This window comes from Carettochelys insculpta, chromosome 32 (assembly GCF_033958435.1).
Source record: "Carettochelys insculpta isolate YL-2023 chromosome 32, ASM3395843v1, whole genome shotgun sequence".
In the NCBI taxonomy this organism is placed as follows: domain Eukaryota; kingdom Metazoa; phylum Chordata; order Testudines; family Carettochelyidae; genus Carettochelys; species Carettochelys insculpta.
In genome coordinates this window covers 9,233,449-9,261,325 of record NC_134168.1, presented here as the reverse complement: position 1 = coordinate 9,261,325, position 27,877 = coordinate 9,233,449, and the positions used below count along the sequence as shown (strand labels likewise).

The following is a 27,877-nucleotide window of genomic DNA, read 5'->3' as shown; positions in this document are numbered from 1 at the left end:
GGAGCTCGGGGCAGAAACATGGTGCAAAGACCCACTTCCCCGGATCATTTTAAATCATCCAGGTCCCTGGGCAATTGTCCCCTTGGCCCCTGGGCCTGACAAAGAGTGTTAGTGTGAGAAACTCAATGAATGTTTATGAATTTCCCTTCATTTTGTCATATTAACTATCTCTACTCTTCAGTCTTGGATTTCTCCGGCTGTGTGAAAAGATGCCCTTCACCACTGTGCTTCTCAGGGCTCCCTTCACCTCAGCATTCCTCAGAGTGTAAATTATGGGGTTCAGCACTGGGGAGACAATTGTGTTCAAGAGAGAAATCAGCAGGTCGTTGTCTGTGGTGGAGCTCGACTTGGGCACCAGGTAGGTGGAAAGGGCCGTTCCATAGAACAAAGTCACCACCATGAGGTGGGAGGAGCAGGTGCAGAAGGCTTTACGCCTTCCCTCTGCTGACGGCAGCTTGAGGATGGTGGAGATAATGCAGAGGTAGGACAGGAGGATCAATAAAAAAGGGCTCATGATGAACAGCACTGTCACAAAGAAGCCTAAAATCTTAATCTGAGATGTGTCCACGCAAGCCATCTTCAGCACTGGTGGGATGTCACAGAAGAAGTGGGGGATGCGGCTGGAGCCACAGAAGGGCAGGCTGAAGATCCATATGGTCACAGCTACTTCTGCTGAGAGGCCAATGAACCATGAAGCCCCTGCGAGCAGAGCACACACCTGGCTGCTCAAGATAGTTGTGTACTGCAAAGGGTGACATATGGCCACGTAGCGGTCATAGGCCATGGCTGCCAGGAGGCTGCATTCCGTGAGGCCCATGGTGGTGAAGACACACAACTGGGCTGCACAGCCTGCAATGGACAGGGTCTTTTCCTCCACCAGGAGGTGAGCCAGCAGCTGAGGGACCACACTGCTGGTGAAGCAGATTTCCGAGGCAGACAGGTTCACCAGGAAGAAATACATGGGGGTGTGGAGGGAGGGGTTTAGCTTTATCAGGAAGATAACCAGCAGGTTCCCCATCAGGATGACCAAATAAATAACCAGAAGCCCAAAAAACAGGAGACTTTGGAGGTTGGCAAGGTACGAGAACCCCACCAGGATGAGCATCTCCGAGGTGGTCTTGTTCTCTCCAGGGTTGTTCTCAGAATAGATCACCTGTAAGGGTGGAAGAGAGACACTGGAGCTGAAAATCAGGAGTATGAAACCTGTGGATCTGAATCACAATTCACACTGGTTTCTTTTCTCCTAAGATGCTTCTGAACAAAATCTGCCGCCATTCTGTATAAAAACAAGTAACTGGGCCCAGACACCATCCTGTGTGAACAAGCTGTGCCAGCGCAGCTTAGATGGAGAGACGATCGTTAGGACACCAGTGGATTTAGAACAGATGTGGATCTGATAATTTGAGCCGAAGGGAGCTACCCAAGCTCATCCCAGCAATGGGGATCTTCCTCATTCCATTATCAAGGGTCCTATTCTCATTCTCTTCACATGGAAATTCAAAAAGTCTTTCTCTCTTTCTTAATGTTACTCTTCAGCCACATTCACCTCATATAATATCTCAAAGAAGGCCAAACTCTGAACTGAGTCACATCTCCGTCACAAGAACAGACACGTCTACTGAAGTTACAACTCCGCCGGGTGAAGACTGCTCACGTCAGTAACCTCATGCTCCTGGGACCAGCTGATCTGAAGCCATTTGATGAATGAGAAGTAAGATGAATGTTGAAAATGTGGACGGCTTTTGGCCTTTTGTACAGTATAAACATTTATTCTTTCCAAAACAATATAAATCATTCCTGCCTTTGTCATAGCAGCATCACAAATACATTGATTTCTGTCAGGATACAAACACATACCTAAAGCCAGAGAGGGAGCCATGGTAGTCTATACACTATCAAAACAAAAAGCAGTCAAGTAGCACTTTAAAGACTAACAAAATAGTTTATTAGGTGAGCTTTCGTGGGACAGACCCACTTCTTCAGACCATAGCCAGACCAGAACAGACTCAATATTTAAGGCACAGAGAACTAAAAACAGGAATCAAGGAGGACAAATCAGAAAAAAAAAGATTAAGGTGAGCAAATCAGAGAGTGGAAGGGTGGGGGAGGAAGGTCAAGAATTAGATTAAGCAAAGGATGCAGATGAGCCCCTGTAGTGACTCAGAAAGTTCACATCCCAGTTCAAACCACATGTTAATGTGCCGAATTTGAATATAAAAGCCAGTTCCGCTGCTTCTCTTTCAATAGCACTGGGAACACATACCTTTAGGTCATTGACAGAATGCCCCATTCTGTTAAAATGTCGACTAACTGGTTTGTGGATCTGGAGCGTTTTGGTGTCTGTTTTGTGCCCGTTGACCCTTTGTCTAAGGGAGTTAGAAGTCTGTCCAATATACAAAGCATCTGGGCATTGTTGGCACATGATGGCATATATGATGTTAGTAGAGGAGCATGAGAAAGTGCCGGTGATTCTGTGAGTAACCTGGTGAGGTCCAGTGATGGTATTTCCAGAGAAGATATGTGGACAAATCTGGCAGGGGGCTTTGTTGCAGGGAAAGGTTCCAGGACTGGTATTCCTGGGGTATAGACTGTGGATGTTTGTGAGGATCCTCATAAGGTTGGGAGGTTGTCTGTAGGAGACAACAGGCATGCCATTCCTCAGGACACTTCAACCACAACAACAACAGCTCAGCTAACAATATTGTTAACCTTTCAAGCTACCAACTCAGCCCAGCAGAGGAGTCTCTCTTATCCCGGGGCCTTTCCTTCTGCCCTACCTCCTCCACAAACTTAATACAATTCTGTGGTGACCCTGAAGCCTTCTTTCACCGCCTCCGTCTAAAGGAATTTTTTCAGCAAACCTATGAACAACAGTCTGACTCTCTCGACCCCCCCCCACCAACAACAAAAGAAGAAGAACTCTACGTGGACTCCCCCCGAGGGTCATAGTGAAAGTCTGGACTTCTCCGTACACTGCTTCCGCAAGCGGGCTCAAGCTGACATTATACACAAACAATGCCAAAGGAGACACAATCTCAACTGTGCTGAATGCCATGCTGTGCACAGCCTCTAAAATGACCCAGACATTATAAGCAAACCAGCTGGCAAAGGGGGTGCTGTTGTCATCCTGAATAAGTCAGACTATGAACAGGAGACAGCCAGACAACTCTCCAACACCACATTTTACAGACCTCTCTCCGCTGATCCCACTTGGGAATTCCAAAGGAAATTACAACAACTACTTAAGGAACTCCCTCCTGCTGCTACTCGGGACCTCATTCACTCACACACACCATCTGAGCCCCAGCTTGGATTATTCTATTTACTTCCCAAAATACACAAACCTGGAAACCCCGGATGCCCTATCATTTTGGGTATTGGCACCCTTAGCACCGGACTATCCGGTTACATGGACTCCCTCCTCAAACCCTATGCCACCAACACTCCCAGCTATCTCTGAGATACCAACAACTTCCTGAGGAAATTACAAAACATAAGAAAACTTCCTGACAATGCTATCCTTGCCACCATGGATGTAGAAGTGTTGTACACTAATATTCCACATAAAGACAGATTGCAAGCAATCAGGAACACCGTCCCTGATGTCACCACAGCCAATCTGGTGTCTGACCTCGGTTACTTTCTTCTCACACACAATTATTTCCAATTTGGGGACAATTTATACCTCCAGATTAGTGGAACAGCTGTAGACACCCGCATGGCCCCATAATAGGCGAATATATTTATGGCTGACCTGGAAATATGATTCCTCAGCTCTCGTCCCCTATTACCTCTCCTCTACTTAAGATACATTGATGACATCTTTATGATTTGGACCTATGGGACAGAGGCTTTAGAGGAATTCCACAGAGACTAACAATTTACACCCCACCATCAACTTATGCCTCGATTACAACATGCAAGAGATACATTTCCTCGACACTACAGTACTAATCAAGGATGGCCTGATCAGTACCACACTGTACCGAAAACCTACTGATCGCTATACTTATCTACACCCTTCTAGCTTCCATCCTGCACACATAACTAGATCCATTCTTTACAGTCAAGCTCTTAGGTATAATGGCATTTGCTCTGATCCAACTGACAGACACCAAAAACTACAAGAACTTGACCAAATATTCATAAACCTGAATTACCCTCCAGGAGAAGTAAAAAAACAAATTGACAGGGCCAGACGAATACCCAGAGACCAGCTACTCCAAGATCAGCCCAAAAAAGCCAAGAACAGAACACCACTGGTCATCACCTACAGCCCCCAACTCAGACCACTGCAACGGATTATTAAAGACCTACAGCCTATCTTTAACCAGGATTCCACACTCCAGAAGGCCCTGGGTGACATGACTGTTCTCTCCTACAGACAACCTCCCAACCTCATGAGGATACTCACAAACAGCCACTGTCTATACCCCAGGAATACCAGTCTTGGAACCTTTCCTTGTAACAAAGCCCGCTGCCAGCTCTGTCCACATATCTTCTCTGCAAATACTATCACTGGACCGAACCAGGTTACTCACAGAATCACCAGCACTTTCTCATGCTCCTCTACTAACATCATATATGCCATCATGTGCCAACAATGCCCAGATGCTTTGTATATTGGACAGACTTCTAACTCCCTTAGACAAAGGGTCAATGGGCACAAAACAGACATCAAAACACTCCAGATCCACAAACCAGTTAGTCAACGTTTTAATGGAATGGGGCATTCTGTTAATGACTTCAAGGTATGTGTGTTACTTAAAAAAAACTTTCGCACCACTGTTCAAAGACAAGAAGCCGAGCTGGCTTTTATATTCAGATGCAGCACATTAACACATGGTTTGAACTGGGATGTGAACTTTCTGAGTCCCTACAGGGGCTCGTCTGAATACTTGGCTTAATCTAATTCTTGACCTTCTTCCCCCACCCCTCCACTCTCTGATTTGCTCATCTTGATTTTTTTTCTGATTTGGCCTCCTTGATTCCTGTTTTTGGTTCTCTGTGCCTTAAATATTGAGTCTGTTCTGGTCTGGCTATGGTCTGAAGAATTGGATCTGTCCCACAAAAGCTCATCTAATAAATTATTTTGCTAGTCTTTAAAGTGCTACTTGACTGCTTTTTGTTTTGATACCTAAAGCCAGTTCCTCAGCTGGTTTTATCTTCTCTCTGAGCATACGAGTATTCATACTGATTTACACCAGTTGTGGGGCTTTGTCCTATGATCTTGCTATAGAGCATTTTACATGACGGAACATCTTACCAGGTCTTCAAGGAATTTGTCAAATAATAGTGACAAACTAAGAAGGAAGCCAGGAAAGAAAGAGGGGAGAGACTGGATTTATAGACCAACTCCATATTTCCAGACGAGGAAATTGAGTTATCCTGAAATGTGAAGGTATGTAGAATCTCATGACCTTCCTCTTGAGAAATTCAATGAATCATAAAATCATAGAATCCTAGGGCTGGAAGAGATCTCAGGAGGTTGTTGAGTCCAGCCCCCTGCTTCAAGCAGGATCAACCCCAACTAAATCACCCCAAACAGGACTTTGTCAAGCTGCGACTTAAAAACCTCTAGGGATGGAGATTCTGTCACCTCTTTGGGTAACAAATTCCAGTGCTTCACCACCATCCTGGTGAAATAGTTATTCCTGATATCCAACCTACACCTCCCCTTCTGTAACTTCAGACCATTGCTCCTTCTTCTGTCATCCATCACTACTGAGAACAGCCTCTCTCCAACCTCTTTAGAGCCCCCCTTCAGGAAGTTGAAGGCTGCTATCAAATCACCCCTCACTCTTCTCTTCTGCAAAAGAAATCAGCCCAAATCTCTCAGCTTCTCTTCATAGGTCACAAACAGAAAGAGGAAAGTCTTCCATCTTTTAAAATCTAACTACCACAGCACACTCGGATGGGGCACCATGCAAAGCGCACTGCACACAACCATTGAAAACGAAGGTGAATGATATTCTCTAAACACAAAGACCTGAAGAAGTGATGGGAATTCTTGTGTCTCTCTGAAGAGCTACTCTGGGGAACCTACCCTGATGTCTGTGAGCACTTCCCTTGGCATGACCATGGCAGTGAATTCAGAGCTGGCCAGGAAATGGAATTTCCATTTCGTGGCAAATTCCCGTGTGCCAATACTTGTTTTCAATATGACTCTCTATGAAGAGCTGAAAGAGAGAAACGTTTCATTTGGAATCAGAAACATTAATAGGAAATAAAAGGGAAAATTGAAAACTTCCTTCCCCATCAGTGTTAGCTCCCAGCAGACAGCAGCAGGGACGCAGGCATGTGCTGAAGGGATTTGATCTATTGCCATATGTTTGGGCTGACGTTTGCTCAGGCTGTAAATAAATGGCATCACTTACTCCCCCTTAGACGTAAGCTCTCTAAAGAGTCTTTGGTGGCAGCTCAGTGATATTTTCACAGCTCTTCAAGGCATCTGGATGCTCCATTTAAATACAGCCAAACATGAAAGCAACAAGAGAAACAGACTTCGTGTGGGGAGACGGTCAAGACAAACTGAAATGAGAGCCAAGCACTTAACTCTTGGGCACCACATGTGGAGCATTTACTGCAGATGGACCCTAGGAGTGGACAATCGTCTTAGAAAACATCAGACGGAGCCCATCAGACTGAGTGCAGAGCCACGTATGAGACCTCTCTAAGGTGGGGAGGCACAGGTCAGTGATTTGAGCATCAGTCTGTTAAACCCAGGGTTGTGTGCTCAGTCCTTGAGGAGGCCATTTAGGGACTGGGGCAAATAGATATCAGGGATGGTGGTTGGTCCTGCCAAGAGGGCAGGGGACTGGACTAGATGACTTCCCAAGGTCCCTTCCAGCCCTAGGAGTTGTTACCCCTCTGTTACTGTTATCCAACCTTTCCATGTAGGTTCAGGGATGAGGCGGAGGGTTGGGGACCAGAGGGGAGTAAAGATGAGAGATGGGAGAAACCAGAAACAACATCCCCAACACAACACCACAAAGAACCAGGGGAGGGTGAGGAGCACATCTGCTGGTGAGCACCACGGACACCAGGGGCCAGAACGTCGTCTGGTATCAGTCAGCGTCACACTCTGCAGTCAGGCTCCGGCCGTGACCTTGACAGTTTGATTTGAATCCAGAACAGTAGATTCAAAGAGCAACACATCAACTGACATGTTAATAGAGCCTCAGGTGGCTTTGACGGTGTTCCACAGATAACGAGAGAGAGAGAGCAAGAGAGGGCGACACACGAACTCCAAGTGCTCAGACACGCTGACGTTCTCCGCCCACACAGAGAAATCTCCGATGAAGAAACCAGTGACATGATTTCACTCCAGTTGCAGAGTGGGGCACAACACTGATAGATTTCAGTGGGCACATGGCTGGGGGATGCAGTCAGTCCCTTATAACCTACCTTGTTTCCAAAGAGCAGATCCATCTCCTAGCTCCAGGGGCTGTACGTGTTGAAGGAATCAGACGAGTTTTTATTTCATTCATTGGCTTCTGGGACTGAGTCCCTGAAGGGAATTTCTTGTCATATTCCTCAGAGGAAGGACAACACTGCCTCAGACTGCAGAATCTCTCTCTCTCTCTCTATCTATCTATCTATCTATCCCCACGCACCATATCTATCCATCCTCACCCTAGCAAGTTTACACAGTGTTGCTCGCGCGTGTAAGTCAGGTAAGGTTTATTTTCCTTGTTTGGAAGACATAGGCGGTTTCTGTCAATGATTGCAGTTTTGGAAGACAAGGGAAAGAAGAAGTTTGCCGTAATAAAGGCCTGAGAGTAAGCCATCGAGTTGCTCTGTGTTCCTCATTCTTGTTTGCTTGCAATGTTGGCACGGGGTTCGGTGTGTGTGTGCCGGGGTGGTCATGGTAGGAGGTAGGGGTGAAGACCAGGTGTGGGGTCAGGCAAGGGTGGCTGGCGGTGGAGTGAGGGCAGGGGGTGGAGGGCTCAGAGCAGAGGGTTCGGTGTGTGTAGCGGGAGGTTCGGTCAGAAGATGCGGGTGGCACATCATGGGGCTCAGGGAAGGGGGCTGTCGGTCTCGGGGGGTTACCAGGGACAGCTGCAGAGATGAAGGTGGAGCTGGTCCCTGAGGGGTCGGGATTGTGCTGCTCAGTCCTGGCCTCTCCTCGGGATCCATGGCTCCTGCCCGAGCAGCTCTGGGGAGGAGGGCTGGACAGGCTGGCTCCTGCAGCCCCGGCCTCAGCTCCTGGGGGAAGTGCTCTTCACAGTCCGGAGGAGGCTGGGCTCTGGGGAGGCCATGGCTCTGGGCCCAGCCTCAGGATGAGCCAGGCTGGGAGGACAACCTCAGCCCCACCAGCTCCAGTGCAGGGGTCTGTGGGAGCCAGGCCTGGGCTGCTGAACTGGACCTGACCCTGGGGTGGGCCGGAAGTCACAGGCACAGCGCCGGGGGAAGGGGGTGGCCCCAGGTTCAGAGTGGGAGGGGAGAAGGATGGGCCTTGGGGGCTTGGGCTGGTCCACAGCGCCGGGCCCAGCAGCAGGTGAGCTGGGGAGGCCAGGCCCAGCCCTAGCTCTGGGGTGTGGGGCCGGGCTGGACCACGATGCTGCCTGCCCGTCGGGGATCTGGGAGGAAGGTGCTGTGGGGCCGAGGTGGGGGAGCTATCGGCCCAGCCCTGAGGTGAGCTGGGGGGCCAGCCCCAGCCCCAGCTGTGCAGGTGGGGAGCTGGCCACAGCTTCAGGGTGGGGTGGCCATGGCAGGGCCAGGCTCTGGGGTGAGCTGAGAGTGGGAATGAGGCACCAAGGGGACCAGGACCAGGCCACAGCTCCAGACCCAGTCCTAGGGTGAGGGGGTCCAGCTGCATCTCAGGATGGGGGGCTGGTGCCTGCCAGAGCTGGCAGGTGGGCCATGGGCCAGCCTACAGCACTGGGCCTGGCCCCAGGGTGAGCTGGGGGGAGGGGACCATGGGGGTCATCCCCCACATCAGGTCGGGGGGATCATTAGGGTCAGGGCTGAGGTCCAGCTCTGGGCCTGGCCCTGCTGCAGGGGGAGCTCTGGTGGGGAGGGGGTGTCATTCTGGCCAGCCCCAGCTCTTGGGGAAGTGCTGTGAGCTGTCACCCCCGAATGTCCCAGCTTCCCCTCCCCCATCAGAGCTGGGAGGTGCCCCCCCCTTCCAGCATCTCCTCCCCCATCAGAGCTGTGAGGTGACCCCCAAATATCCCAGCATCCCCTCCCCCATCAGAGCTGTGAGCTGTCACCCCCAAATATCCCAGCATCCCCTCCCACATCAGAGCTGTGAGGTGCCCCCCCCCCCAGCATCTCCTCCTCCATCAGGGCTGTGACCTGCCCCCCCCACTCTCCCAGCTTCCCCTCCCACATCAGAGCTGTGAGGTGCCCCCCCCCGCATCTCCTCCCCCATCAGAGCTGTGAGCTGCCCCCCACTCTCCCACCATCCCCTCCCCCATCAGAGCTGTGAGCTGCCCCCCACTCTCCCAGCTTCCCCTCCCCCATCAGAGCTGTGAGCTGCCCCCCCACTCTCCCACCATCCCCTCCCCCATCAGAGCTGTGAGCTGTCCCGCCCACTCTCCCAGCTTCCCCTCCCCCATCAGAGCTGTGAGCTGCCCCCCACTCTCCCACCATCCCCTCCCACATCAGAGCTGTGAGGTGCCCCCCCTCCCAGCATTTTGTCCCCCGTCAGAGCTGTGAGCTGCCCCCCCACTCTCCCAGCTTCCCCTCCCCCATCAGAGCTGTGAGCTTCCCCCCCACTCTCCCAGCTTCCCCTCCCCCATCAGAGCTGTGAGCTGCCCCCCCACTCTCCGAGTATCCCCTCCCCATCAGAGCTGTGAGCTGTCCCCCCCACTGTCGCAGCTTCCCCTCCCCCATCAGAGCTGTGAGCTGCCCCCCCACTCTCCCAGCATCCCCTCCCCCGTCAGAGCTGTGAACTGCCCCCCCCACTCTCCCAGCTTCCCCTCCCCCATCAGAGCTGTGAGCTGCCCCCCCAATCTCCCAGCTTCCCCTCCCCCATCAGAGCTGTGGGCTGCCCCCCCCACTCTCCCAGCTTCCCCTCCCCCATCAGGGCTGTGAGCTGCCCCCTCCCTCCCCGCAGTTCCCTGCAGCTGGGGCCAAGGCCACCCCCACCAGAGCTGTTGCAGTGGACCTGCCCCTAGGAGACTCGCACCTGGGCCCTCGGGAGCTCAGTGCGGGAGCCTCCACAGGCTGAGCTCAGAGCCAGCTGGCGCCCAGCTATGGCTGCAGAGGAGGCTCATTTGTTCTCTGTGTAAGGGGCTCGGTGCCTCTCCCTGGGACAGTGAACTGCACCCAGCACGTGGGAGGGTCACACTGGTGGGCATCAGGACTGACCTCCTCAACCCTCCCTGGGCGTTCAGGCTGGGTCCCAGTCCTGGCTGCATGGCTGCCACCCCCCCACACACACAGCAGGGGCTGGGACCGGGGCTGGGCTCTGCACTGTGGCCCTCTGCCTCACCTCGCTGGGGCTGTGCCCAACCCTGCCAGGCCTCGACGTCCCTCAGGAGAGGGACCAGCAACAGCTGTAGGAGCAGAGCTGCCATGGGGGGTGGGAGTGGGGAGTCCCACCACAGGGCCAGCTCTGGGGGAGCAGTCTTGGCCCCAGCTGCAAGGTGCTCTTGGGGACCAGGGCTGGACTCCAGGAGGGGGCAGGGAAGACAGGCTGGGCCATGGCCACTGGGGGAAGGGCTTGGGCCCACGGCACCAGCACCTGCTTTTGGGAGCTCTGGAGTGGGAGTGGGATGGGGACAGGCTGCAGCCTCGGCTGGGAGGATGGGGGACTAAGTATCTTGTGCCCAGCCTGTGGAGAGCTGGTGGGGCAGGGTCATTGCCCTGTCCCCAGCAACTGGGAGCTAGTTATTGGGGGGCAACAAGGCTCCCCCTGTGGTGTGCTGGGATGGGAGGTAGCAAGGGCGGGATGGAGATAGATAGATCCACTGAGTGCTGAGTTTGAAGTATGTCTTCCCTCCTGTCTGTGTCCCTCCCTTTTCATGTTCTGGAAAACCATCAGATTTCAGGCACTTCTTTTCTCCTGGCACGACCAAACCCCGAGCTTGGTGTCAGTTAGGATAATTTGGGGGTCCTAGCTCTTAAGGTTTATGAGGAGTTCTTGTACAAATGGACTCACAGAGACGTCGACATATGGAGTCACTGATCGACACACAGACACGCACATAATATATACGGGTATTTAGGAACTAAGGCGTTTAGTTAATTACAGGCTTACTAGGGATAGATTTAAAATTGGTGTTTATCCTATGAGGCCAGAGATGTCGACAGACAAGCAAAGAGTGCTGTTTCTCATTCTAGGAATATAGAAATGTATTTGATGAGCTAAATATACAAATATGTGCCATTTCCACGGGCATTTGGTGCAATATTGTTACACACCAGCAGAAAATCTAGTAGTTCTCTAGCTGTGTGCAAAGATGCTCTTCTCTACAGCTCTCCGGAAGGCTCCCTTCACCTCTTTGTTCCTCAGAGTGTATATTATGGGGTTCAGCACTGGCCAGACCATTGTGTTCATCAGGGAAATCATTTGATCACTCTCCAGGCTGGAGCTAGACTTGGGCAACAGGTAGGTGATGAGGGCCGTTCCATAGAACAAAGTCACCATGGTGAGGTGGGAGCAGCAGGTGGAGAAGGCTTTTCGCCTTCCCTTCCCTGATGGCAGCTGGAGGATGGTGGAGAAAATGCAGATGTAGGACAGGAGGATCAACAAGAAAGGGCCCAGGCTGAACTCAACTGACACAGTAAATACCATAATCTCATTTTTGGAGGTGTCGGCGCATGCCATCTTCAACATTGGTGGGATGTCACAGAAGAAGTGGTGGATGCGGTTGGAGCCACAGAAGGGCAGGTTAAAGATCCACGTGGTCTGAGCTACTTCCGCTGAGATGCTGATGAACCACGAAGCACACACAAGCTGTGCACATACCAGACCACGCATGATGGTTGTGTAGTGCAGGGGGTAACATAGGCCATGGCTGCAAGAAGGCAGCATTCCATAAGGCCCATGATGATGAAGACGTACATCTGAGCTGCGTCTACACGTGCACGCTACTTCGAAGTAGCGGCACTAACTTCGAAATAGCGCCCGTCACGTCTACACGCGTCGGGCGCTATTTCGAAGTTGAAATCGACGTTAGGCGGCGAGACGTCGAAGTCACTAACCTCATGAGGGCTACGTCTACACGTGCACCCAACTTCGAAATAGCTTATTTCGATGTTGCGACATCGAAATAGGCTATTTCGATGAATAACGTCTACACGTCCTCCAGGGCTGGCAACGTCGATGTTCAACTTCGACGTTGCTCAGCCCAACATCGAAATAGGCGCCGCGAGGGAACGTCTACACGCCAAAGTAGCACACATCGAAATAAGGGAGCCAGGCACAGCTGCAGACAGGGTCACGGGGCGGACTCAACAGCAAGTCGCTCCCTTAAAGGGCCCCTCCCAGACACACTTTCATTAAACAGTGCAAGATACACAGAGCCAACAACTAGTTGCAGACCCTGTATATGCAGCACGGACCCCCAGCTGCAGCAGCAGCAGCCGGAAGCCCTGGGCTAAGGGCTGCTGCCCACGGTGACCACAGAGCCCCGCAAGGGCTGGAGAGAGAGTATCTCTCAACCCCCCAGCTGATGGCCGCCATGGAGGACCCCGCTATTTCGATGTTGCGGGACGCGGATCGTCTACACGTCCCTACTTCGATGTTGAACGTCGAAGTAGGGCGCTATTCCCATCCGCTCATGGGGTTAGCGACTTCGACGTCTCGCCGCCTAACGTCGATTTCAACTTCGAAATAGCGCCCAACACGTGTAGACGTGACGGGCGCTATTTCGAAGTTACTGCCGCTACTTCGAAGTAGCGTGCACGTGTAGACGCAGCCTAGGCTACGTCTACACGTGCACCCAACTTCGAAATAGATTATTTCGATGTTGCGACATCGAAATAGGCTATTTCGATGAATAACGTCTACACGTCCTCCAGGGCTGACAACGTCGATGTTCAACTTCGACGTTGCTCAGCCCAACATCGAAATAGGCACAGCGAGGGAACGTCTACACGCCAAAGTAGCACACATCGAAATAAGGGAGCCAGGCACAGCTGCAGACAGGGTCACGGGGCGGACTCAACAGCAAGTCGCTCCCTTAAAGGGCCCCTCCCAGACACACTTTCATTAAACAGTGCAAGATACACAGAGCCAACAACTAGTTGCAGACCCTGTATATGCAGCACGGACCCCCAGCTGCCGCAGCAGCAGCCAGAAGCCCTGGGCTAAGGGCTGCTGCCCACGGTGACCACAGAGCCCCGCAAGGGCTGGAGAGAGAGTATCTCTCAACCCCCCAGCTGATGGCCGCCATGGATGACCCCGCTATTTCGATGTTGCGGGACGCGGATCGTCTACACGTCCCTACTTCGATGTTGAACGTCGAAGTAGGGCGCTATTCCCATCCGCTCATGGGGTTAGCGACTTCGACGTCTCGCCGCCTAACGTCGATTTCAACTTCGAAATAGCGCCCAACACGTGTAGACGTGACGGGCGCTATTTCGAAGTTACTGCCGCTACTTCGAAGTAGCGTGCACGTGTAGACGCAGCCCTACACGGCAAAGTAGCACACATCGAAATAAGGGAGCCAGGCACAGCTGCAGACAGGGTCACGGGGCGGACTCAACAGCAAGCCGCTCCCTTAAAGGGCCCCTCCCAGACACACTTTCATTAAACAGTGCAAGATACACAGAGCCAACAACTAGTTGCAGACCCTGTATATGCAGCACGGACCCCCAGCTGCAGCAGCAGCAGCCAGAAGCCCTGGGCTAAGGGCTGCTGCCCACGGTGACCACAGAGCCCCGCAAGGGCTGGAGAGAGAGTATCTCTCAACCCCCCAGCTGATGGCCGCCATGGAGGACCCCGCTATTTCGATGTTGCGGGACGCGGATCGTCTACACGTCCCTACTTCGATGTTGAACGTCGAAGTAGGGCGCTATTCCCATCCGCTCATGGGGTTAGCGACTTCGACGTCTCGCCGCCTAACGTCGATTTCAACTTCGAAATAGCGCCCGACACGTGTAGACGTGACGGGCGCTATTTCGAAGTTACTGCCGCTACTTCGAAGTAGCGTGCACGTGTAGACGCAGCCGAGGAGATAGGAATAGCGCCCTACTTCGACGTTCAACATCGAAGTAGGGACGTGTAGACGATCCGCGTCCCGCAACATCGAAATTGCTGGGTCCTCCATGGCGGCCATCAGCTAGGGGGTTGAGAGATACTCTCTCTCCAGCCCCTGCGGGGCTCTATGGTCACCGTGGGCAGCAGCCCTTAGCCCAGGGCTTCTGGCTGCTTCTGCGGCAGCTGGGGATCTATGCTGCAGGCACAGGGTCTGCAACCAGTTGTCAGCTCTGTGTATCTTGTGTTGTTTAGTGCAAGTGTGTCTGGGAGGGGCCCTTTAAGGGAGCGGCTGGCTGTTGAGTCCGCCCTGTGACCCTGTCTGCAGCTGTGCCTGGCATCCCTATTTCGATGTGTGCTACTTTGACGTGTAGACGTTCCCTCGCTGCGCCTATTTCGATGTTGGGCTGAGCAACGTCGAAGTTGAACATCGACGTTGCTGGCCCTGGAGGACGTGTAGACGTTATTCATCGAAATAGACTATTTCGATGTCGCAACTTCGATGTTGGCTGCACGTGTAAGCTGCGTCTACACGTGCACGCTACTTCGAAGTAGCGGCAGCAACTTCGAAATAGCGCCCGTCGCATCTACACGCGTCGGGCGCTATTTCGAAGTTAACTTTGACGTTAGGCGGCGAGACGTCGAAGTCGCTAACCTCATGAGGAGATAGGAATAGCGCCCTACTTCGACGTTCAACGTCGAAGTAGGGACCGTGTAGACGACCCGCGTCCCGCAACGTCGAAATTGCTGGGTCCTCCATGGCGGCCATCAGCTGGGGGGTTGAGAGATGCTCTCTCTCCAGCCCCTGCGGGGCTCTATGGTCACCGTGGGCAGCAGCCCTTAGCCCAGGGCTTCTGGCTGCTTCTGCGGCAGCTGGGGATCTATGCTGCAGGCACAGGGTCTGCAACCAATTGTCGGCTCTGTGTATCTTGTGTTGTTTAGTGCAACTGTGTCTGGGAGGGGCCCTTTAAGGGAGCGGCTTGCTGTTGAGTCCGCCCTGTGACCCTGTCTGCAGCTGTGCCTGGCATCCCTATTTCGATGTGTGCTACTTTGACGTGTAGACGTTCCCTCTCTGCGCCTATTTCGATGTTGGGCTGAGCAACGTCGAAGTTGAACATCGACGTTGCCGGCCCTGGAGGACGTGTAGACGTTATTCATCGAAATAGACTATTTCGATGTTGCAACATCGAAATCAGCTATTTCGATGAATAACGTCTACACGTCCTCCAGGGCCGGCAAAGTCGATGTTCAACTTCGACGTTGCTCAGCCCAACATCGAAATAGGCACAGCGAGGGAGGCTACGTCTACACGTGCACCCAACTTCGAAATAGATTATTTCGATGTTGCGACATCGAAATAGGCTATTTCGATGAATAACGTCTACACGTCCTCCAGGGCTGGCAACGTCGATGTTCAACTTCGACGTTGCTCAGCCCAACATCGAAATAGGCGCAGCGAGGGAACGTCTACACGCCAAAGTAGCACACATCGAAATAAGGGAGCCAGGCACAGCTGCAGACAGGGTCACGGGGCGGACTCAACAGCAAGTCGCTCCCTTAAAGGGCCCCTCCCAGACATACTTTCATTAAACAGTGCAAGATACACAGAGCCAACAACTAGTTGCAGACCCTGTATATGCAGCACGGACCCCCAGCTGCAGCAGCAGCAGCCGGAAGCCCTGGGCTAAGGGCTGCTGCCCACGGTGACCACAGAGCCCCGCAAGGGCTGGAGAGAGAGTATCTCTCAACCCCCCAGCTGATGGCCGCCATGGAGGACCCCGCTATTTCGATGTTGCGGGACGCGGATCGTCTACACGTCCCTACTTCGATGTTGAACGTCGAAGTAGGGCGCTATTCCCATCCCCTCATGGGGTTAGCGACTTCAACGTCTCGCCGCCTAACGTCGATTTCAACTTCGAAATAGCGCCCAACACGTGTAGACGTGACGGGCGCTATTTCGAAGTTACTGCCGCTACTTCGAAGTAGCGTGCACGTGTAGACGCAGCTGTGAACAGTGATGCTGGCAGACAAGCAACCTATTTCCTATTACAGGAATATTTACATGTTTTATTATATAATTACACAAATATGTTCCTTATACACAGGTACGTGGTGCCACATTGCTGTACGTTGGAGGCAAGTCTCGTAGTTCTATGAATGTTGAACACACCTGTTATTTGGCAGATATAATATAAATATGTACAGTGCTCCTCAGACACAGCGATCAGCAGGGGACATTTTCTGGTGTGCGCTTACTCAGACGGGATGATCAAAATGATCCCTCAGGACTTTGTGCTCAGTGAGTCTGTGCTCTGCGCTGTGGTGTGCTGGCCTTGGCCTCTGCCGCTGTGCAAATGCCATGGAAGTGAAGCTCCATTTCCCAGAGATGTCGCGTGACCTGCTCAGGTCAGGCCCGAAAGGTCGAGCAGCGCTTTCCATGGGAAGCTGTTGGTAAGTGCTGAGGGAAGTTGTTTCTAATCACGCCAGAGGAATGAGTTCAAGAGGAAATAAAACAAAAGAAAACAAAACTGCACTATCTCTAGGCAGACGCTACATGTGAGTGGGAGCGCAGGAGAAGGAGAAACCTAAATGGGCTTTGCTGTAGGACGGGTTGGAATTGTTAAGTTTCAGCAAACCGAGGAGAATATTTGCCTTCAATATTTCTCATTCTGAGCTTTGTTTTTGTTTTGTTTTCACACTTTAAATTTTGGGATGTAAAGTAAAGACACAGCGTGATTTGAATATTCTCATTTGATTTTTCAATGGAGTTGAAATCCAGTCCAAAAGTTCGATCAAATGTTCATGAAAAATTACATATTTCATATTTTTATTCCGAAACAATGTTTTCACATTTTTCTGATAGGCTGAGAACAGGGTTTTCAAATCACAAATGTCAGTTTAAAAAGGGAGACACATTGTGGAAAATTCAGCAAAATGTTTATGACGTTCCTTTAATCCTCCAATTTGGCCTCACTCAACTTTTCTTTCTCTAATTTCTCAGGCTGTATGAAAGAGGCTCTTCTCCACTGCTCTTCTCAAGGCTCCCTTCACCTCTTTGTTCCTCAGAGTGTATATTATGGGGTTCAGCATTGGTGCAACAATTATGTTCAACAGAGAAATCACTTGATCTCTCTCCAGGCTGGCACTGGACTTGGGCACGAGGAAGGTGATGAGGGCCGTTCCATAGAACAAAGTCACCACCATGAGGTGGGAGGAGCAGGTGGAGAAGACTTTACTCCTTCCCTCTGCGGATGGCAGCTTGAGGATGGTGGAGACAATGCGGACGTAGGACAGGACTATTAACAGGAAAGGGCCCAGAATGAACACAACTGTCACCGTAAGGCCTACAACCACATTCTTTGATGTGTTGGCACATGCCATTTCCAAAACTGGTGGGAAGTTGCAGAAGAAGTGGTGGATGCGGTTGGAGCCACAGAAGGGCAGGCTGAAGGTCCATGTGGTCTGAGCGATTTCTACCGAGATGCTGATGAACCACGAAGCACCTGCAAGCAGAGCACTCACCCGGCTGCTCATGATGGTTGTGTAGTGCAGGGGGTGACGTATGGCCACATAGCGGTCGTAGGCCATGACTGCGAGGAGGCAGCATTCTGTCATGCCCATGGTGGTGATGACGCACATCTGGGCTGCACAACCCACAATGGAGATGGTTTTTTCTTCGACCAGGAGGTGAACCAGCAGCTGAGGGACCATACTCGTAGTGAAGCAGATATCCAAGAAAGACAGGTTCACCAGGAAGAAATACATGGGAGTGTGGAGGGAGGGGTTCAGCTTTATCAGCAGGATAACCAGCAGGTTCCACATCAGGGTGGCCAAGTAGATGACCAAAAGCAGCAGAAAGAGAAGGATTTGCAGCTTGTTGAGATACGAAAACCCGACCAAGATAAGGACGTCGGAGATGGTCTGGTTCTCATCAGGGGTTCTTGCAGAACGGGTCACCTGTAGGGGTGACAAAGGAAGACACTCTAAAGCTGCGTTTGATAAATACCAAACGTGTGGCTGTTAATCTGACAGTTCGTACTGATTTCCAGTGCATTGCAAAGCTCCTGGACTCAACCTTCTGCCGTTCTGTACGTGAGTGAGTAACTGGGGCCAATCATCGTCACACACAAACTGGTGTTTCTGTTTTGATGTTAACCAAGCTATGTCAGTGCAGATCAGCTGGAGAAATGGCCACTTGCACCTCAGCAGAAGGACAGTTCATTTAAAGCAGAGGAGGAGCTGATAAATTAGCTCTAAAGGAGCTACATCCACTTATCCCAGGAAAGAGTACAGGCCAGTCTCCAATATCCTCTTTGAACGCACAGTTCTTTGCTCTCTCAAGAGAATTTCAGGAAGGGATTTTCTTTTTTTCTTTCTTTCTTTCTTACTCCACAGCCTCATCACCAAATAAGGTTTCTGAAATGAGAGTAAATTCTCATCTCACTCCTGCCTTAATCACAAAGATGGTTCTACTAATGCAAGTGTTCCCACGGTAATTACAACTCACATCAGAGAGGACAACTAACAAGAGTACACTGGTGCTGCTGAGCCCGGCATGTCTGAAGCCGTTGAAGAATGAGTGTCATGATGAATGGTGAAAACAACAGGAGATCTTGGTCTTCTGGATAAGTTGCATTATTATCCTTCCCTAAATATTAGTGAATGATTTGAATCCTTCCTACCTCATAGCAGCATCCTCAAGGCATTGGTTTGTCTCAGTATTAAATTAAATTAAATTAAATTAAATTAAATTAAGACCTAGTGCTGGTTCCTTAGCTGGTGGAAATTTTAACTGTCTCAAGGGTAAAAAGATTCTGCCCTGATTCACACCAGTTGTGTGTCTTTCTCCCATCACTTTCCTATAAAAATTTTGCAAGAAAGAAGAGCCTAGAATATCAGAGATGGTTTGCACAGACGTTTCATTTCAAGGTTAATGTGTTGACCAGGAACTTTATAATACCTGGTGTGACAGTGAAGTGACAGAGTTGAAATAAAAAGGAGCAGGAATGAATGTCATATTTTGCATACCCTCAGCACCTTCAGTGTGGGGCTGTCGATGCTGCTCATGCATTAGTGGTGACTTACTCAGCAGTAAGTTGGGAATGACACCGAGACGCCCTAGCAAACAGGAGCAGCTAACAGGAAGTTTGGCGAGGGACTTCTCCAGGTGAGGGAGTGATTATGGAACCCTCCATGGAACTGGTTGTCTGGAGTGTGTGTGTGTATTTGTGTTTGGGGGCTGTACGTACCGCTCGCCTGAAAGATCCCGTGTGCTAAGCTTGTTTGTCTGTTGGTCCAGCTGCTGAGCTTGCTTGTTTGAAGGACCATGTGCTGAAACTAACAGCCTGCAAGGCAAGGCTGAGAGCTTCTCAACCAGGCTTTGATACCTCAACCTTTTCAAACCCGTCATGGCGTCATCTGGGAGCACAGCCATTGAGGAATGCCAGGCTCTGCGCTCCCAAACAAGCAGAGGAGCTAACGAACAGGAGCAGCTGAGAGGGAGTTTGGCAAAGAGGTTTTCAGGAGGATTTTGAAGTGAGATAGAAACGTTCAGCTTCCTTTAAACTAAACTATTCCCCAAACCACCTGATTTAAAAAGCCCTGTCAAGAAGCTAATTCGCGCTAAGAGTAAAAAGGGAACGCAGGCAGAAGCCGGACAGCAGAGTGGGGGCTATCCCATTGATTGCACCCACTGGAGTATGTCTGTTTACCTGCCCTGTGGACAAGTGGTGTGTGTGCGCATTCGGGGCCAGCACCTCCTGGCCCTCAGAGACCAAATACAGACTTTGAAGGGTAGTTGAACTGGAGGTGCTCGGGGAAGCAGAGAGACACATGGATGAGACTTTCTGGGATATTGTATAATGGCCCCACCCCTATTCAGGCAGCCCCAGTGTTCTGCTAAGGAGGGTGAAAGTCTCCAGGAGGGAGAACATCCAACTGGACCAGAGGGAAACGATCTCATAGGTGGGAGTCTCCTTACAGATGATGCTGTGGTGTTCTCTCGCATTGAGGACACCTTCCTGGGGGTTGCAAATCTCTCAAGAAATCTATATAGATTTGTGTGTAATGTTCGGGCAGAAGTTAGTCGTTGTGCTACATGTAGATAGCAGTGACCTAGGGAGGGGCCCTGGTGGCTGAATTTAGGCTGCTAAGAAAGGCACTGAAATCCTGGACCCAAATTATCATGTTCTGTGAAACGCTTCCAGTTTTTCATGCAGGGCGAGTTAGACAGGCAGGGTCTCACTGCCTGGATGAGATGATGGCGTGTGTTGGGGGGTGGTGGTTAGATTCATTAGGATCTGGGAAATCTTTTGGGGAAGTGGGAGCCTATAGAGCTGGGATGGGCACCTCCTAAACCCAAATGCAACCAGATTGCTGGCACTTAACATTAAAAAGGTTGTGGAGCAGTTTTTAAATGAAGGGCTGAGGGAAAGCGGACAGGTGCGGAGAAGCACACGAATAGGACAGAGAGTTCCCTTGGGGAGGGTGTATTCATAGATACTCACCATGTCCTGGTGAACTGGAGAGGGTGGAAGGCGATAAAATTTGGGTAAGATCAGATTCGAAACAGTCAAATGGAAAAGTGTCCATTCAATCACACCAGGAAACGGCAGACAGCTAAGCAGGGACACGCTTTTCCAATGCTTGCAATAAAGTAAAAATCCGTGTCAGCGGCAGCTGAGCGATATTGTCACAGCTCTGCAAGGCCTCCCAACACCCCCCTGAGGTACAGGAGAGCAGACGCACAAGGAAGGGGGCTGATGCTACGTGGGGAGAGGGGTGAGGTACATTTTCCTAAAGGAGACCTGCACTGAACATCTGCACCCAGCTGTAGAGCCTTTGCCATGGTGGGTTCCTAACAATCCCCTGTCTGACTAGGAGAGACCAGACTGAGCCCACGTGACTGACAGGGGACAGATCCACACACAGGACCCACCTCAAAACACAACATTTCCCCTCAGAGTGACTGGATGGGGGGGGTTGGGGGCCAGAGGAGAGCGGAGAAGAGAGAAGAGAGAAGCCATAAACACCAGCACCGCCCCACACGGAACAACAAGGACAACAAAATCACGGACGAGCACATCTGGGGCTCATGTCTCACTGGGGGGGCACAATGGAGTGATGCGGTCAGAACGTCACCTCCTCTTCAATATCAGAACGATATCTGAGCCACGATCGCGATCTGACCCATGAGTATTCAACGAGCTAAATCAGTGCAGTACGTTCAGAGAACAACAGGTCAATTGTTAAACTAAGACAGAGACTGCCAGGTGGGTCTGATTGAATTGAACAGAGATAGATAGATAGATAGATAGATAGATAGATACGGTGTATGGGGATAGATAGATAGATAGATACGGTGTATGGAGATAGATAGATAGATACGGTGTATGGGGATAGATAGATAGATAGATAGATAGATACGGTGTATGGGGATGGATAGATAGATAGATAGATAGATACGGTGTATGGGGATAGATAGACAGATAGATAGATACGGTGTATGGGGATAGATGGATAGATAGATATGGTGTATGGGGATAGATAGTTAGATAGATAGATACGGTGTATGGGGATAGATAGATAGATAGATAGATGGATAGATGTGAACACACAGACACACAACCTATGTGCTCAGACACACAAAGCTTCCCTCCCCGTGTCTGGATAATTCAAACAAAGGAACTAGTCACATCATTTTGTGCCAATTTCAGACCCTAGCACAATGCCAATGGACTCCAGTGGGAGAACGTCTGGGGGCTTCACTCACTCATTTATAGCTTGTGTTGCTTAAGAAGAGTTGTCCCATCACGGAGGTGCTGGCGTTGTCTGCTCTGAAGGAAACAGAGGGGTTTTTATTTCACTTGTAGGCTTCTGGGACCAAATCCCCTGTGGAAATTTCTTGTCATATTCCTCTAGGGAAGAACAACACTGCCTCAGCCTGCACCAAAACAGACTTCATGATGTCGGTTGTTTCATAGGAAATCATAACATCATCCTCGTCATCATGTCTATTTTCTACTTGAAAATAATCAGAGGTTCACTAACTGGAAAGTTGTTTTATGCATTTTGTCTGACATGTGGAAATGTTTGTGCAAGGCAAGGCCCAGGACTCCGGGTCCTGGGTGCCCAGACTGTGGGCCCCACTCTTTTCTCAGCGCCATGATGAGAACTCAGGAGCTCTGACTCCCAGTTCCACCTGCTCTAACCATTACACCCCACTGCCCTGCCGGAGCTGGAAACAGACCCCAGGAGCCCTTGCTCCCAGACCTCAAGGCCCTCACTGTTGGTCCCAAGTTAAATAAAGGGTTTTTTTTTTTTCTCTTTTTTTTGGAAAACTTTTTTGGTTTCTGTAAACGATAGAAAACAAGGGAGAAAAGACGTTTGCAATAATAAACACCTGAAAGAATCCATCGAGTTTCCCTGTGTTCCTCCTTGTTTGCTTGAAATGTGGGTGCAGGGAATGGGGTGGGTGTGTGTGTAGGGGGCTGTGGTTGGGGGTGGGAGTGGTGAAGTCCCTGGGGTTTTGGTGTGGAGAGCTCAGACCAGGGTGGAGGGCTCAGGCAGAAGGTTTGATGTGTGGTGGGGGTCCAGCCAGAGGATGGGGGTGGCAGAGCAGGGGTGGTAGGTGAGGAGGCTGGGATCTCTCAGAGGGTTTACCAGGTGCAGCCACAGTGGAGCAGGTGGAGCTGGTCCATGGGTGGGTCAGGGCTGAGCTGCTCGGCCCTGGCATCTCCTCAGGTGGTGGTGTCCAAGCTGTGGCTCCTGATACCAGTGTCTCTGGGGAGGAGGGCTGGGCCCAGCTGGTATCTGCAGCCCCAGCCTCAGCTCCTGGAGGGGAGGCGCCTTTTCACCGTCCGGGGAGGCTGGGCTCCTTGGTGAGGTGTGGGGGGCAGGCCATGGTGCTGGGCACCGCCCTGGGGTGAACCAGGCTCAGCTCAACTCTGCCCCAGTTTTGGGCTGGGGGCCCATGGGGGCCAGGACTCAGCTGCAGGGATGGGTCCCTCCCTGGGGTGAGCCGGGAGCCAGGTCCCAGCTCCGGGGTCCAGCCATAGCTTCAGGGCTGGGGGGCAGCTGCAGGGGGGAGGGTGCTTTGAAGGGATTCAGCTGGCCATGGGCACTGAGCCTGGCCCCAGGGCGAGATGTAGGGGGTCAGCCCCAGTCTCTGCTGTGGGGTTGGGGAGCGGTGGGGGCACAGCCTGGGTGACAGCCTGGCCCTACTATGAGCTGGGGGAGGGCTAGTAGGAGGTTCCAGCTCTGAGGGGAGCCAGTGTAGCTCCAGGGGGTGTTGTGGGTGCGAGGGCCCCATCCTGGGGTGAGCGGGGGGGCCCAGCTCCAGCTGTGAATGCCCTGGCCCTATTTCAGCGTGCGTGGGCCAGTCTCAGCATCGGAGTGGACAGGGGGGCTGTTAGGGTTGGGTCTGGGCTGCAGCCTGATTGGGGCAGAGGGGCAGAGATCCTGTGCCAGGCCCAGGAAGAGCTTAGGGGGCTGCCCGTGGGGCACAGAGGGGAGGAACTACTTCTACTGCTCTCTCTGCAGAGCGGCTGGTCCCTGCACTCGCTGCCCCAGTGCTGAGTCTGACGTGTCTCATTTCTCTTCTCGGTGCCCCTCCCTTCCCCAGTGTGGGAGACCCGGGGATTCCAGGCACTTCCCACTGTCCAGGCACGGCCAAGCCCTGACCTTAGTTTAAGGCAGGGTCAGAGGAAGCTGCAGGCCAAGTTGTGTGGTCGTTGCTCTTCCAGTTTTAGAGGAGTGCTTGAACAGACAGACAGACAGACAGACTCTGGGATGTGAATTTTCTGGGTGATTATAGGGGCTCTTTTGCATACTTGGCTTCATCTAATTCTTAACTCCCACCCCCCACCGCCCCTCTCCTCTCTGATTTGCTCACCTTGATTATCTTTTTCTGATTTGTCCTCCTTGATTCCTGGTTTTGGTTCTCTGTGCCTTAAATATTGAGTCTGTTCTGGTCTGGCTCTGGTCTGAAGAAGTGGGTCTGTCCCACGAAAGCTCACCTAATAAACTATTTTGTGAGCCTTTAAAGTGCTACTTTACTGCTTTTTTGCTATAAAATACGGAGTGCCAGCCCCCTTTTAATATTGTCCCTCTGTCTGCGAGCGACCCTCCCTCACTGCATCCACTCATTCCTTAGGGCTGTTTTGCAATACAGCAGCTGGTTTCCCGTCACTCATCCTCTGCTGCCCTCTGCTGCCTGTTGCTGATTCATTTCACAGTCACAGTCAGTTACTTGATAATTTATTAGGTGATGAGCTTTCGTGGGACAGACCCGCTTCTTCAGACCATCCTTAGCCAGACCAGAACAGACTCAACATTTAAGGCACAGAGAACCAAAAACAGTAATCAAGGAGGACAAATCAGAAAAAAATGATCAAGGTGAGCAAACCAGAGAGTAGAGGGGTATGGGCAGGGGGATGGTCAAGAATTAGATTAAGCCAAGTTTGTAAACAAGCCCCTATCCCATCCCAGTTCAAACCACATGTTAATGTGCGGAATTTGAATATAAAAGACAGCTCGGCTGTCTCCCTTTCAATAGTGGTGCAAAATTTTTTTTTTCAGTAACACGCAAACTCTTAAGTCATTAACAGAATGGCCCATTCCTTTAAAATGTTGAGTAACCAGTTTGCGGATCTGGAGTGTTTTTATGTCTGTTTTGTGCCCATTAACTCTTTGTCTAAAGCTGCGTCTACACATGCACGCTACTTCGAAGTAGCGGCACCAACTTCGAAATAGCGCCCGTCGCGTCTACACGCGTCGGGCGCTATTTCGAAGTTAACTTCGACGTTAGGCGGTGAGATGTCGAAGTCGCTAACCTCATGAGGAGATAGGGGCTACGTCTACACGTGCACCCAACTTCGAAATAGCTTATTTCGATGTTGCGACATCGAAATAGACTATTTCGATGAATAACGTCTACACGTCCTCCAGGGCTGGCAACGTCGATGTTCAACTTCGACGTTGCTCAGCCCAACATCGAAATAGGCACAGCGAGGGAACGTCTACACGCCAAAGTAGCACACATCGAAATAAGGGAGCCAGGCACAGCTGCAGACAGGGTCACGGGGCGGACTCAACAGCAAGTCGCTCCCTTAAAGGGCCCCTCCCAGACACACTTTCATTAAACAGTGCAAGATACACAGAGCCAACAACTAGTTGCAGACCCTGTATATGCAGCACGGACCCCCAGCTGCAGCAGCAGCAGCCAGAAGCCCTGGGCTAAGGGCTGCTGCCCACGGTGACCACAGAGCCCCGCAAGGGCTGGAGAGAGAGTATCTCTTAACCCCCCAGCTGATGGCCGCCATGGAGGACCCCGCTATTTCGATGTTGCGGGACGCGGATCGTCTACACGTCCCTACTTCGATGTTGAACGTCGAAGTAGGGCGCTATTCCCATCCGCTCATGGGGTTAGCGACTTCGACGTCTCGCCGCCTAACGTCGATTTCAACTTCGAAATAGCGCCCAACACGTGTAGACGTGACGGGCGCTATTTCGAAGTTACTGCCGCTACTTCGAAGTAGCGTGCACGTGTAGACGCAGCCAGGAATAGCGCCCTACTTCGACGTTCAACGTCGAAGTAGGGACCGTGTAGACGATCTGCGTCCCGCAACGTCGAAATTGACGGGTCCTCCATGGCGTCCATCAGCTGGGGGGTTGAGAGATGCTCTCTCTCCAGCCCCTGCGGGGCTCTATGGTCACCTTGGGCAGCAGCCCTTAGCCCAGGGCTTCTGGCTGCTTCTGCGGCAGCTGGGGATCTATGCTGCAGGCACAGGGTCTGCAACCAGTTGTCAGTTCTGTGTATCTTGTGTTGTTTAGTGCAACTGTGTCTGGGAGGGGCCCTTTAAGGGAGCGGCTGGCTGTTGAGTCCGCCCTGTGACCCTGTCTGCAGCTGTGCCTGGCATCCCTATTTCGATGTGTGCTACTTTGACGTGTAGACGTTCCCTCGCTGCGCCTATTTCGATGTTGGGCTGAGCAACGTCGAAGTTGAACATCGACGTTGCCGGCCCTGGAGGACGTGTAGACGTTATTCATCGAAATAGACTATTTCGATGTCGCAACATTGAAATAAGCTATTTCGATGTTGGCTGCACGTGTAGACGTAGCCTAAGGGAGTTAGAAGTCTATCCAACGTACAAAGCATTTGGGCATTGTTGGCACATGATGGCAAATATGACGTTAGCTGAGGAACAAGAGAAAGTGCCCATGATTCTGTGAGTAACCCGGTTAGGTCCAGTGATGGTATTTCCAGAATAGATATGTGGACAAAGCTGGCAGCAGGCTTTGTTGTATGGAAAAGTTCCAGGACTGGTGTTCCTGGGGTATAGACTGTGGCTGTTGGTGAGAATCCTCATAAGGTTGGGAGGTGCCTGTACAAGAGAACAGGCCTATCACCCAGGGCCTTCTGGAGTGTGGCATCCTGATTAAGGATAGGTTGTAGGTCTTTAATAATTCGCTGCAGTGGTTTGAGTTGGGGGCTGTAGGTGATGACCAGTGGTGTTCTGTTCTTGGCTGTGTTGGGCCTATCTTGGAGCAGCTGGTCTCTGGGTATTTGTCTGGCCCTGCTGTTTGTTTTTTATTTGTCCTGGTGGGTACCACACCAGTGGGTATCACTTTCCAGATCCTGAGCAATGGCGGGAACGTGCTCGGCAGGTTATGGGGGTTTGGCCGACCAGGCCCTCGTGGGTGTCGTCGGTGTTTGTGCTGTGCAGCCGCGCCCGGGGAGATTGCTCTGAAACGGCGCCCGCGTGTGGAGATAAAAGAGTTCCTTGGAACAGCGCTGGCTGGGTGATGCGTCTCTTTGCCCAGCGACAAGATCAGAACCAGGTGAAAAATCGCTCAGGAGGTGCAGCAATGTGGCTGTTTTGTGTGGGGTTTGGAAAGTGCCAAGATCTCTCAGAAGCACCTGAAATTGCTCTGCTGGGCCTCTGTGCGCAGGACAAGGAGCAACGGGCTGAACCTGCAGCCTGGGAGGTTTAGGTCGGACATTAGGAAAAACTTCCCACCTGCCCGGGTGGTTAAACACTGGAATAAATTGCCCAGGGGCTGTGGAATCTCCATCCCTGGGGTTATTCCAGAGCAGGTTGGACACACCCCTGCCAGGGACAGTCTGGAATGGTGCCTGGGCCTGCTGTGAGCACAGGGGTCGCACTCGATGACCTCTCGAGGTCCCTTCCAGTTTCGTTGTTCTGTGATTCAGTGAGTCGGACACTGTGATTGTGAGTCCGCACTGCCCGGCTCAGGCCAGCTGGCGCGCGTGTGTGCGGCACAGACTGCAGAGCTGTAACACTGCGGTTTGGGCACAGACGCTCAGGCTGGAGCCTTGCTCCGCACTCCCAGCCAGGGCTTTTTCCCACAACGCAGTCTGTGAGCCCCCGTGATGTGCAAGGTCAGGTCGATTCCCGCAGTCAGACCCACAAAAGTTGTAGAGGAGCTGACGGGTTCTCACCTGCGCTTCGGTGCCTGTGCCTTAGACGTGGCAACGTGGTTTTCTCCTCAGTGCAAAGGCGCCGAGGGAGTTTTCAGTCATGGCCGTGACTTCCTTTCCCACGGCCCAGGGAGCCGGAATGTGAGGAGGCTCCTGATTCCCTCAGGCGCTGAAGACACGGGCAGGTGTCGAGATGGAGCAGGTCCCGCTTTTCCCTCATCCATGTGTGGAATACATTTTGTTAGGTGCACTAGGAAGGTGCAGATGTGCACCACCTATGGAAA

At 51.7% G+C, this 27,877-nt stretch overlaps 2 protein-coding genes across 2 annotated transcripts; both read right to left on the bottom strand.

Annotated features, from left to right (window-relative positions):
- Positions 1–160: 160 nt before the first annotated feature.
- On the bottom strand, positions 161–11,779 carry LOC142004927 (olfactory receptor 10A4-like). The gene is made up of 2 exons (XM_074982607.1): positions 11,498–11,779; positions 161–1,153 (listed from the first exon to the last, which is right to left on the bottom strand). Exons 1-2 carry the CDS (start codon positions 11,777–11,779, stop codon positions 161–163), a joined length of 1,275 nt encoding a protein of 424 aa, XP_074838708.1.
- A 5,370-nt stretch (positions 11,780–17,149) lies between these two features.
- LOC142004926 (olfactory receptor 10A4-like) lies at positions 17,150–19,219 on the bottom strand. The gene is made up of 2 exons (XM_074982606.1): positions 19,181–19,219; positions 17,150–18,109 (listed from the first exon to the last, which is right to left on the bottom strand). Exons 1-2 carry the CDS (start codon positions 19,217–19,219, stop codon positions 17,150–17,152), a joined length of 999 nt encoding a protein of 332 aa, XP_074838707.1.
- Between the last annotated feature and the right edge of the window lie 8,658 nt (positions 19,220–27,877).